Source organism: Copadichromis virginalis, linkage group LG22 (genome assembly GCF_057382275.1).
Source record: "Copadichromis virginalis isolate Kocher_CV1m ecotype Utaka linkage group LG22, C_Virginalis_male_GT1.1, whole genome shotgun sequence".
Classification (NCBI taxonomy): domain Eukaryota; kingdom Metazoa; phylum Chordata; class Actinopteri; order Cichliformes; family Cichlidae; genus Copadichromis; species Copadichromis virginalis.
In genome coordinates this window covers 20,860,859-20,874,051 of record NC_140638.1, presented here as the reverse complement: position 1 = coordinate 20,874,051, position 13,193 = coordinate 20,860,859, and the positions used below count along the sequence as shown (strand labels likewise).

The 13,193-nt window shown below is 38.4% G+C and overlaps 2 protein-coding genes across 2 annotated transcripts; one reads left to right on the top strand and one right to left on the bottom strand.

The window, feature by feature from the left end:
• Positions 1–781: 781 nt before the first annotated feature.
• gngt1 (guanine nucleotide binding protein (G protein), gamma transducing activity polypeptide 1) lies at positions 782–1,687 on the bottom strand. Its single transcript, XM_085446524.1, has 3 exons — positions 1,638–1,687; positions 1,416–1,514; positions 782–1,260 (listed from the first exon to the last, which is right to left on the bottom strand). Exons 2-3 carry the CDS (start codon positions 1,509–1,511, stop codon positions 1,135–1,137), a joined length of 222 nt encoding a protein of 73 aa, XP_085302650.1. The 5' UTR covers positions 1,512–1,514; positions 1,638–1,687; the 3' UTR covers positions 782–1,134.
• A 1,067-nt stretch (positions 1,688–2,754) lies between these two features.
• On the top strand, positions 2,755–5,907 carry tfpi2 (tissue factor pathway inhibitor 2). The gene is made up of 5 exons (XM_085445779.1): positions 2,755–2,906; positions 3,133–3,303; positions 4,448–4,627; positions 4,755–4,928; positions 5,409–5,907. Exons 1-5 carry the CDS (start codon positions 2,786–2,788, stop codon positions 5,486–5,488), a joined length of 726 nt encoding a protein of 241 aa, XP_085301905.1. The 5' UTR covers positions 2,755–2,785; the 3' UTR covers positions 5,489–5,907.
• Positions 5,908–13,193: the final 7,286 nt, after the last annotated feature.

The window sequence follows — 13,193 nt, the reverse complement described above, 5'->3', positions numbered from 1 at the left end:
ATTGGGGGGAAATTTTGTCATAAAATATATCGTAAATTGGGTACCCTGGTGTGTAAATAATTACTCTATCACCAGCAAGCATTGAAAGTAGCCATGTAAGTTATCTAACGTTGTTACATTGTTACTATCATCAATGTAATAGCAAGATTTACTATCGCTTTTGGCTGTGGGTTTTGTTTTTAAAGTATTTTGAGCCCAAATGCAATTGATTTTTATTTTCATTATGGATTAATTTTACTAATAATTATGCTGTCTGACAGAAAGCGTGTTAAAGCATGTTGCAGAATAGGAAAGAAATGAAACATATTATGATACTCATTTTATATCCTGGAGGGCTTTATAGCAGAAATAATCTGCAAATTGAAAGCGGCTTTGGAGAAAGTCCTATTTTCCACAGGATTGGTTTTAGATAGACACAACATTTTCTTTTTCTATCAGTGCTGCATCTAGTCTGCTGTGTTCAGTTCAAGTACTTGTATTAATAAAGCCTTAAAACTTTTTGGAGTCTGCCTGAAACTACAGAAAGAAGATTTAAAATAAATTCAATCTACAATGAAATGAGCAAAAAAAAAAAAAATAAGGAGAAGACTCGCAAACCCGTCGTACTTTAAGGAATAAAATCTCAAATTTGATGTTCACCATCATTATTGGAACAAAATAGCAATGATCACATAAAGGCTTGGAGAGAAAAAAACCCTCTGTATGTATGCAAATGAAGTTATGAAGATTTATCTGTTTCTCTACTTTCTCTACAACCCTTCAGTGAATCACAGAGACAGGCTGAATTATAAATGTGCACATTTAATGACAGTTGCTTCTGTGAATGAAACAACATATGGGCCCATGTGCTCAGACTATATACACCACATGAGAGAGAAGCATTATGTAACACTTGCCAAATACAACTTTTAATTAGTGCATCTTTCCCAAAACAAAACAAAAGAAATTTTTTTAAAAAAGAATTAGAAGGCTACAAATCTGGCCCCAAGATGAAGAATTGTTTTACTCGGGAAATCATAAATGTTTTCTTTATTGTGTCCTTCTAGTCATCTCAGTCTGCAAATCCATTTTACAAGGGCTGGGTGAACGTCCTTGGGTACTAATCTGAGATATGAAAAGCTCCTTAGGTCCAGTCTAGCAGATGACACAGCCACCTTTCTCCTTGAAGGGGTTCTTCTCCTCTGATATGCCTTTAACGAGGGTGTCCTCCTCCACTAGAGCCTGAATATAGTCCTTGATTTCCTCACAGCATTTAGATGTCTGAAAGCAGCAGACAGAAAGTGTATTTCAGTTTTGAATAGCCTTTGTGATGTAATTAGTTTGACTAAATAAATTGAAGCTGTCTGATATTTACTTTTGGATATAATCAAAAATGCATACTGAGCACACAAATCACCACAGTGTGGAGAACTTACCAACCACCTCTCGAGTTTGACTTCAAGTTTAAGCTGGTTTACTTCCATCACAGCCTTGTCCTTATCTGTCAGATCCTCCACATTTATGACCGGCATTTTCTGTCAAAAAAAGGAAACATTTAACCTTTTTGTTAATGCTTACTTCCACATGATAAATAAATAATCTTAAATAAAATGTTCACAATTCGTAAGACTTAGCAGAAGGGATATGAATGCACTTACGAACGCTTACAGGAAGCAGTCCTTCACCCCTGAAATCCTGCTGAAGAATCCCTCTCCTCTCTCTCAATCTGGGTTATAAAGTAATCAGCATAAACAATTCTAATCCCCTAATCTGATTAAAACAAGGCCCCACTGAATGATCATACCAGCAGCTCAAGTACACAAAGGAAGGGGTGGGCAACTCACACAGGTGTCCATTTGAGCTCCCTTGATGTAAAAAACAAAACAAAACATGGTGATGTATCTTTTTGTCTTTTATAGATTCAATTTGTAACTTTTGTTCTATTTTAACTCTGAGATTTCTTGCAGGCTCATTTGGATATGGGTTAAGGGGTGGCGCTTCATTTATCAGGTTAATTTTGATAAGACGGCTAATCTGTGTTTAGCCTCCACCTGTCAAGGTGGAGACACGTCGTTCTTCTAAACGTGAATGCACGGCAGTTTTCCAGTTAATATCCTTCATAAAGGTAAAACCAAAGCAGTGGGATGGAATTAAGCTGCTGTGTTAAACCAATACAAATGTTAATGTGAGTTTTAACTTAACTAGCAGATAAGGCTGATTTCTCATGGTAGGACATCGTGGAAAGAAGCGCTTTTATCATGAAATAACATGAGCCACAGTACTATTAATGTGACTCTGAGTGGAAGTACGTGTGTGTGTGTGTGCGTGCGTGCGTGCGTGCGTGTGTGTGTGTGTGTGCGTGCGTGCGTGCGTGCGTGTGTGTGTGTGTGTGGATTCGGATCCGGTCAGACGGGTATTCTGGTGGGGACTTGCCTGTGTGGCTCAGACAAGAAAGATGTGTTAATGTTTCACAAGCGTGTGTGTCCCTAGATACAACGCAATATTGGCTCTGTGGAAATTTTACAAGGATGCTGTGTGTGTTACTGGATTGGTGCACATTCCCATCATCATCATCATCATCACTAGAACCAGTGGCCTGTGGCAGTGAAAATATCTGACTCTCTCAAGCAGAGCAAGTTCCTCCTCATATTTTATTAAGACTTAGTCACATGATTTAGCGCTCCTCCAAGTAATTCAGAATTTGACGTCATTAATCAACTGCAATAATTTCTTTTCTTTGGCGCGCTGACTCAGTACATGCCCGTCCCTCTTCCCGACTGTGCTATAAAACAAGGTCTGAGTGGGGATGGTAGACAGAGCGGAAAAGTCTGGATCTCGACCAAAACTTTGCACAATGGAGCTTTGCGCATTTGCTCTGTTTACAATAATTTCCTCGTTTTACTGCGTTTTGGCGCTGCCACCTAAAGGTAACTCCACATCATGTTTTGTTTTTTAATTACTTCTTCGCGCTTCTTCAATGTTTTCATCAACTTTTTTAAAACAGCAGTTCTGAGCTTGTTGGTTATCACATGACCTCGGGCGTATTACAGATCCAGTTTGGCGCATGTTGTTAAGCACTGCTTAAACTTTCTTTTCCGTGTCCTTGCAACGGTCCTCGGGTATTTCAATAAAAATCTGCTTGGTGCTTTTCAGGCGTGTGCCTTCTTCAAGTGGACGAGGGACCTTGCAGAGGCAATATCCAGAGGTATTACTACAACACCATCACCCAGAGGTGCGAGGATTTCGAATATGGAGGCTGCCAAGGGAATGACAATAACTTCAAGAGTTTTCAGGAGTGCCACAAGACATGCTACAAAATTCCCAGTAAGTAGCCTGACCCGTGAGTTATTAGAGGTGGGAGTCAGACAACACGTGATATAATATTATCACAATACTTCCCTAAACATGTGATATTTTTGCGATTTTTACGATATTGTCATATGCTGAGTATTGCATTAACATATATTGCTGTTTACTTACATTTCCAACAGCCATCTATGTCCTCAAAATGAAACTTTGTCAAAATCAGTTTTGTCCAATAAGATAAAGTTATCTCACTTCACTTTTTTTTTTTACTTCTAAAACCTAAAGGATAAAGCCAAAGTCAGTGTAATATATCAGTTTGTCATTGAATGAGGTCAAATTGGGAATTACAGTGGGAGAAATAATGTTAGTAAAGTATGTCAAGTTTGCTTAGAAAGAAATGAACAGACTCTGTTCATTTCAATGGAGAGTGAGACAGAATATCAATCAAAACTCCAGAAATAACACATTACACAAAAGGTATAAACTGATTTGCATGTCACTGAGTGAAATAAGTATTTAATTCCCTACAAACCAGCCAAAATGTGTGCTGGATGGGTTTCCAGTTGAGCTGATTTAATGCAGGTTTGTAACGTTAAAGTCAACTAACATTATCTCAGAATGGGGATGAATGAAGTGAGCCTACTTGTTCAGATTATTTGAATTTATTTACTTACATATCTATATACCTATATACATATCTATATACATGGTATTCCTGTATCGATATGATACATGGATCATTAGGGATGAAATTCTGGGCCAGTACGCATGTTTTAAGTAACAATTTAGCTGATCTTTAGCTTTTGATTTTCCTACTAAGCCTGCCTTCTCTTCCAGGAGAAAAAATATTGTCATTAAACACGAAATTATTTATGTTATTCTAAAATTTTTCAGCTCTTCTTTACATCATCTTTGAACATTTAGCCAGCCCACAACACATAAGTATTGGGCATTGACACAGATAAATTACATTTTCTTTCAGTATCAACTGACATTCGGCAGATACATCAGTGATGGTGACCTTAGGCATGTCCATTTTATTTCATTTTTAGGAAACTAGCCAGTGCCTCTCTGGTTGTTAACCTGTTCATATGAATTAATTAGTGTTGTTTCACCAGATCTCACTGTTAAATGTTGATTTTTTTCCCATTCTTCTCCACAGAGGTTCCCCCAATCTGCAGATTTCCTAAAGAAGAGGGACCCTGCCGGGGTCTCATCTCCCGCTACTTCTTCAACATGACCACCATGCAGTGTGAGCCATTTTATTACGGTGGCTGCCAGGGGAATTCAAACCGCTTCCTTAATCTAGCCTCTTGCATGGAGTACTGCAGTCCAAAAAAAGGTGAGCAGATTACCCCCCTGAGTCATCCCTGTGAGGATACACAATAGACAAAGTCATTGCATTCACAAGGAAATGATTAAACAATAACTGGCGAGCTCTTCCTTGTGTTGTGTTCCTTGTGTTACAGCAATCCCCGTGCTCTGCCGGGATCCTCTGGACAAAGGGAAGTGTTCAGCCACCATACCTCGCTATTACTATAACACAGCCACCAAGACGTGTGAGGAGTTTGTCTACTCAGGCTGCGGTGGGAGCAACAACAACTTTGTCTCGCGGCAAGCCTGCATGGACGTGTGCGCAAAAGGTGTGCAAACCTGAGCCGGGCGGGAAGGGTGCATGGGCGTATGTTTCACAGCTCATTGTGAAGTCTTTATCTGAAGATGATAATTTCAGGAGAATTTTCTGACTGCTTAATTCAATAATGGCAGCATTCGAATTGCCACTCAGACCCACTTAGTGGATGGAAATAGGAGAAAATTCAGAAAGTCTGGGGGGAATTGGAAAGAGACCAAATTATGCTCAGTTGATTTATTGTCAGGCATAAAAATGCTTGGTATCTTGAAAAATTAAAACTACTGCTTTGACTCAGGCTGGATGATGCTTTCCAAAGCATTCATCCACTGCTGCCAATCGCTGTGCTATGATCTGGAGGAAACCAAGCAAAATCTGTTCCTAGAAAGCCAGTTTGGTTAAATGTGAGACTAAAAAGTGCACAATTGTTAGTGTTATATGTTATGCTAATCAGCTGTTATGCTTTTTTTTTTTCTTTTTGTTTTTGTTCCAGGATGGAAAAAGCATCCAGGCCAAGGAAAAATTCTGCGAATGAGAAAAAATAGAAAACCCATCACTTCCTTGCAGGTGTAAATGTTTGACACTTGTACTAAGGAATTCGCTCTTGGAGAATTTCCACATGGAAGCTAATGTGTGTTTGTTTATGCTGAAATATCGACCAGGCTGCCTATGCCCTTTTGTGACAAATTTTGACCACATTTGTAATGTCATTAGAGCATTTTTCTGAATTTTTTATTGACTGTATGCTGTCAGTAAAGTTCAAGAGGATGGATTGCTGCTGCTGATGCTGTTGATTCATGTCCAACATTCCTGATTATGTATTTTAATACCGTGTGAATGTAATGTATGCTTTTCTTTTGTTCAGTTACACTTTTTTACATGAAATATCCTGAATTTGTTCAGGAATTCTGCCTTTTCTGTATTTTGATAACACTGTGTTAAGCAAATTACTGTACTGTGCGGTATTTTCATAAAAGTAAAAACTAAAATTATGCGGATTTCGTCTTCTTCAACCATTACCACGCACATAAACCCACAGAGTGTCTGCTTTTACCCTAAAAACTTGGCTGGTTTCTTCACTTTCCCTCAGTCACTTGCACTTTATCTCCAGGCTGCTCTTCCGTTCCTTACTAATGTTGCTGTCTTCCCTCCTTATCTGGTAATACTTTTCAAGGCGCTCGAGCCTATCTCATTCGTTTCAGCGCAGCCTTGAATCGGGAAGGAAGCAATCATGGGGCAGGGAAACACTGCTGTGGCAGGTTCATTAGAACAGCACTGCATATTTAGAGGAGAGCAAGCTGCAGGTTTACAACACATGAGTCATGAGCCTTCAGAAATATTGTCTGCAAATGTTTTAGCAATTATAATGTAATTATAGTGGAATACACACAATAACACGCCCCATAGCAGAAAGCATCCATGCAGGAAAATGAATGCACATGTATATTTTCCTCCCAACCTCAGTTATTAAAAAAGAGTTTTAACAATTGTGTTTTGGTCAGTAGTTTTTCAGATAATATACTCTCTTTATCGTGAAGATAAATCACAATGGTCTATAATGTCATTAAGGAAAGCAGGCTGTTAGTATGAACATCCTGACTGCCTTAAATCTGTGCTCTGCTCCATCTCTTGTAATACAATAAGAAAGTGCTGTGTGATTCTTCAGACAATAAATATTTATTGAAGATATAAATGGAAACTACTCATCCATCTGGCTCAAATATAAATAGTAATAAAAGGGAATGCATTTGGCTCGGGATATTGCTTTGAGTACCAAAGCTAAATCATCTATTGAAAGTATGCAAGGGAGCAGTCATCCTAACAGTATGCAGCCGTTAAAAAGCCACACTGAATCATCACTGCTGATCATTATGAAACCGGTGGGGGAATTGCTGTTGATAATATTTCAACTTCCTGCTCTTTAGGATAAAAATTTATGGATACAAAATTTCAGGAATGACAGAAAATTTGATCCTAAGGGGCTATATACATATATTAAAGGCATTTGTATGAGGCCTATATATATATATATATGGAAACATGTTTACCTTCTGACTGTTAAATCATAATTGCACCTAGCAGCAGCATATTCTTCTGTGGTGCCTTTAAATCAACAAATGATGTGACAAATCTTTGAAACGGCAAAACAAGAAGAAAAATGGACTCAGTTATGAACTTTAAATCACAACAAAGCTCAGTCTACGACTATTAGCAAGTGTCAGTATCACACTGATTGCTGATTTTGTGCAGTTCAGGTGAACTGAGATGAATTGATCATGCTCGGTTATTTCATTAGCTGCAGTACATTAGATAATGTAAGTAATTTTGCTCCTCATTCTCAATAGTGATTAATGAATACTTACATTGAAACATGATCATCATTTAAAAGTGCATCAATTCAATATAGAAGGCTTCTTTTCACCATGTGTCAAACAGCAATGTTGCTCTGTGCCAAGATGCCTGAGTGTACTGGAGGTGTAGGTGAACGCCAAGGGGAGAAGCTTCTCAGACGCCACCTGGTGGCTGATTCACAAATCTAAGAAGAACCAAACACTTAGTATAAATATACTTAATACTACTATATTACTCTATTTACTTCTACTAAATGAGCAAATCAATATTTAATGAACAATGTGAAAGCCACTGGGTATATCTTGGTGCTTTAATCTAAGCTTTAAACTTTAGGTACAACAGTAGCTATCCGTATATTGGAGGAACCCGTGCCAAGCATCTTAGAGTGTTGACTCAGCAGCATTTATTCTTTTAGAGCCTGTTTCTGTAAGTGCATCAAGTTTCTCGGGGTGAGGGGAAGCTTTATGGTTTATAAATGTTTTATAAATTTCTTTTTGGGCACCAAACCAAATCATTTTGTGTTCTAGGAAGTCTGACACTGGTGGATGGTGAAGCAATGTAATTTGACAAGCACGGCCTCTCAAAATGGGAACACTGTCCTAAGCTGATTAATCTTGTCCACCGTGCAAGTGTTCCCAAACCCCGAAGAGGTAATCCATTATAGCTATTTGTGATATTATCAACAAACAAAACAGCCTTCTCTGTGGATTGATCGCTAACTTTGTTGTTGCTCATGCGAACTCCCGAGCTAACATAACAGGATGTGAGCACAGCTCTTGATACTGAATAGAAAAAGGCATCAGTGGATGTTATTTTTCCTTTTTCCGTAACTTAAGTAGTTAGCCTTTGTGATGTGGGCCTTCAATAGGGAAACAGTATCACATCACAATTAGCATATATCAACTTAAATCTGTTCACATTTATTTATTTACAAGCAAATCACACCAACATTCACCTCAAGGTGCTTTATACTGTTAGGAAAAAACCCTCCAATGATACAAAGAAAACCCCAAAAGTTCAACGACAGCCTTATTAGCATGCCCTTGGTGACAGTGGGAAGGAAAAACTCCTTTTAACAGGAAGTCATCTGTCACAACCATTTAAAGTTGAAGTCACCTTGATAAGATTGCTGCAAAGAGTTGCAACAAGTCTAAATTTGTATTAGTTTTGCGTTGTCCTTTTCTGACTTACCTCATGACCTCTTGGAAATATCCTCAAAGCCTTTGTTGAGGAGCCCTAACTTCCAGTAGCGCAAGTGTGTTATTATGTTTAGAACCGTGACTACAGGAGTAATGTACGTCACACGCGTTTTCTATTTTAAGAGTCGCCATTTCTTTTGCTGTCACATCACAGAGTTGGTCTGTTTCAAGCGTAGACCAAACATGCCAGCTGCCCTCTGTCTCCCGACATGTCATCAGAGTTTCCCCGGCATTCATCACCACCGTCTGCTGCATAAAGTGAGACGTCTCTGTCCCTCTCCCCTCACATACTGAAGATTGATGTGTCTGTTGAGGAGAATCTGGACTGTTCTTCAAGGTCCATCTGGCTTCCAAACACATGTATCTGTTGTACAATTAAACAAGTCAGGCAACTCCTTGTGCTTCTGACATGTTTTGGAAGATTTTGAGGTACAAATTCTGAATCAATTCCCAGAGATAATGCCAACAGAAATAGACGGAAAAGAGCTGTGTGTGCAGTGATCTGCACACCTCACTACTCCTGTTCATCGTGCTGTGGCTTGGGTAGTGGTGCGGTAATTAGTTTTTGAGGTGAATATTAACTTCTACAGTTTCCATGACAGATTTTAGTTTTAGTAGTAACTGTAAGAGTTAATCATTGTTTAATAGACTTTAAGCATGCCCACCATCCACAGGTCCTTGCAGTAACATCTTCCTCTTGTTGTTTGAGAATTGCATCTCTTTTGCAGCAGATGACTCACAGCTGTGAATAAATCATTTTCTTCCACCTACCTGCAAATGTGCTACACTCCTTTTTTATTAAGAAAGATTAAAAATGATTTGAGCATAACGAACAAATAGAGAGGATGAAGTATTAAAATCGAATAAATAAAAATTACGATTTCAACCTGTGAAGGAGCCTTTCTTTTTCCCCTTTTCCTTTTGTGTTTCAATTATCAGCTTCCCTGAGGTCAAAGACTTTATATTAAGCCAGTGTTCAGCAGTTCTCTGAAGACAAGCCAACTCAACACATCGGCACAGCTGAATTTGCTCCCTGATAATGATATTTTTTGCTTTATATATATATATGTGTGCATTGCTTATGCTCACCACTTTGAGGGCTGAACAGCTGCAAAACCTACAAATAAGCTGTGAAGTGAAGATCTGAAAAAATGGATGCAATTATGACATATTCATAGAAAAAGTGCAGGCTAAAGAGCATAGTCATCAATCAATAATTATGAACACTGGGAAGTAAAACTATTTGGATGGTATCAAAATAAACTAACTTATAAAATTGCAGTACAGATTTATGTTATTATCTCCCACTAGTTCATCACTAAATGCAGCGTGTTAGTGTTGTGAATTTTTCACAGCACACATTTTGACTTTTCACAACAGGAAAAGCAAAAGCATTACTAAAAGCATTAATGATGCTTCTGTTCTGCTCGTGTACCTTGGTAAAACCGTGAAATTTGAAATATTAAAAGCACATACACACACACAAACACACACACACACACACACACACACACACACACACACACACACACACACACACACACACACACACACAATCTGTTATCTGTCAGACATTTGTGAGAGATCTGGTAACTCAGGTGTGCGCCGAAAAGAAGGATGCTGAGGTAAGTAGAGGTTCAGTAAGACCGTGGCAATAAGAAGAAGCAAACTGGTATACATGTGAAAAGCTAAATAGAAGCTAGCTGTAGATGGCAAACACATAACAAATAAGGCAGATGGCAAGGTTGGGAAGCAGCAGCTGAAATGGACTGGATGAGCTGATGAAGAGAACAAGTGAGTGGACTCCTATATACAGTGAGTAGGGGGAGACCGGCGATAATAGCAACACATTCGGTTCCTCATAACAAAAACAAGCTAAAGTGATAACAATTATTCTGCACACACTCATTAGGATTCACTCTGTGACTGTGGAAGAAGTGCAGAGTAACGAGGACAAAACTGATTTCGACATAAAGAAGTCACTTTTTGGATGTTGACTATTTTCTTCTGCAATCTAAAGTTTAGATGACTTTGAATTTTGAAGTTATATCAGCTTTACCCCCTAGACTATCTGTTAAAACTATACATAAACAACCCATGCTAATATAGGTCCTGCTAGCTAGAATACAAGATTGTAACATGGGGCATTTCCCTGCAAATAGTAACAGTTAGAATCTGGTCTTTAAGTGATGACATATGAACCCTGCTTCCGGGTCCAAACTCTGCGTTTATTAAGGTTGTTGTGTATCTGTTAATGCTTTGTATCTTGTTCTATTTAACCTGAACAAGCCCCTAAAAAAAGTCAGTCATCAATGTTGCCTCCCTTGGTTTTTATTACCAAAAGCTCAGTTTTTAACAACAGCCCAGCCCATGCTGGTAAGTTTACCATTTAGTTTACCTGCCATGCGATTGCATTTGTCCCTAAACATTGGGAACCCTTGCATTAACTTTTATCGAGTGGAAAAAAATCAGCGTTCATCCTCCAGCTTCACTACATTTATATTATGCTAACATAGCTGTGTCGCTAGTGAGCACATAGCAAATCATTATATACCAGCTAGTGCGACTTCAGTAACCCTACAAAAGTCACTGTTGTTTAGTTTTCTGTCTTCATTTATGTGATAAATAGCAGTGATAGCAGAGCTGTACATTTTTTCTTTCAGAAATGGTTTTGTAAATGGTATGTTATGTTTAGGTGGAAACTAGCGAGCTAACTCCCTGCTAACTTCTAACTCCGGTAAACCATCATGGATGCCTGGATGTCAAACTTAATTGTTACACCTGGTAGAACAGTCACACTGATCATTTTATTAAAGATGAAAGAATTTAGAGAGTTTTTAACTCTCAGTGATGCCGCAGTGTTCGTTTGACTTTGAGACCTGAAGCAGAGTTTGGACCCAGAAATGGCTAATGATGTCAGGCTTAAAGACCAGATTGCAGGCATCTTATTTCTCTATCTTATTGCCATAAAGGTAACTCTAAAACTCTGACTTCTTGCATTAAGATGAATATTAAAGCCTTGTCCTTGGTAGTGAAAATATATTAGTTGTAGTATTAGTGCACAAAAAATGGTGCTTTTCTCAAAAGATGAGTAGTGTAACTCGAGTCGTCTTATGAAGTAAACTGTAAAAAAAAAAAAAAAAAAGGTTGCCCCGGGTCTCACCAGCTAGTTTTGTGATTTAAATACAATGTTTTTTAATGATTACATTCTGAAAGTATAGTTAGCACTCAGGGAAAAGACATCATTGCGCAGCCTATGGCGAGAGCACAGCGAATGAAAGTCTGTCCTTGATGCTGAACCTGTGGCAAAGGTGGTACTGAGGGATAGGTGCAGGATTTTCTACTTAATGCAGTACTCACACATTGATGTGAATGCTGAGATATTTGTCACTGTACGTGCACCAAGTAACGCCTGCATAAAACCATTCAGATGCAGGAAAAAATGCTCAACCTCTAAACATCCGAAACCACTATGTGAATTTGGTAGATCAAATGAATACATTAAATTAAATGAAGCTTTAAAAAAGAGAACACATCATGAATGGAAGTCTGATATCCGTTGTCTTAATGTTTTAGCTTTTTGCCAGCAATGTCAGGTGGATGAGTGATATATTTTGCTTTTAGTTGCTTAGTGCCCAAGTATGCTCACAAGAGTGCTGCTTACTGTTTGGTGCTGGGAATTTAGTGTGCAGAAAACAGTATCCTGCTCTCACAGCAGACAAGCTTCTTTAGTGTGAACCTGGACTGTCACATAGGAATATTGATTTGATTAAAACCTTATGTATATCCCATGTATATCTCATGCACATATCTTTCTACGTAGCACTTTTAATTCTTATCCCTACTTTTATTTTTTTTCATGTCTATTTAAGTGCTATTTATGACACTATGTTTGCACTGAAGCACCGCAGCAATTTCCTAATGTTGTAAACCTGCTCAACATTTGGCAATAAACCCCTTTCTGATTCTGATTCTGATTCTGATGTAAAAACAAATAATGACTGTATTTATTCAGGGTCATCTTAGGTTTAAGCACAGATAGACACAAAAGTCATTATGTCATCAAGAAACAATCCTTGAAGAGGCTTTGGTAGTGTATAATTTTATTGATATTTTATTTTGTGATTCACAGCTAGCTGGAAGCTGGATTAAAACCAACATATTTATAGATTTAATAAAGTGTCTCCATAGTGTAGTCCTGTACATAGGGCGGTCACAAAGGGCATCTGGTATACAAATCAGCCATATCAGGAATATGCAATGCTACCTGCAGTACCTGAAAGTTGCCTTTATTTCTTTATTAATTCCAGTGAAAAACTAAGTACACCCTTACCCTTGCCAGGTGCCACTAATCAATCCAGTTGATTACATGATCATCAATAAGTGAGCCCCTCTGTAAAAGCACAAGCACTACAGTCTTCCCGGGAGTCAAGATCCCACTAAATTCAGTGTGAGGCCATCTGCGTGACAACTAAAGTTTGTTTGAAACTGGGTCATGCAACAGGACAATGATCCCAAGCACAGCAGCAAAACAACTGAAAAAAAAAATGGCCCAATCAAAGTCTAGACCTCAACCCAACTGAAATGCTGAGGCAAGACCTTAAGATAGCTGTGCATAAATCAAGCAACACTGCAAAGACAAGCGGGACAGATTTCCTCCACAATGATGTGAGACTGATGAAATCCTACAGAAAAGAATCACTTTATGTTATTGCTGCTAAAGTAGG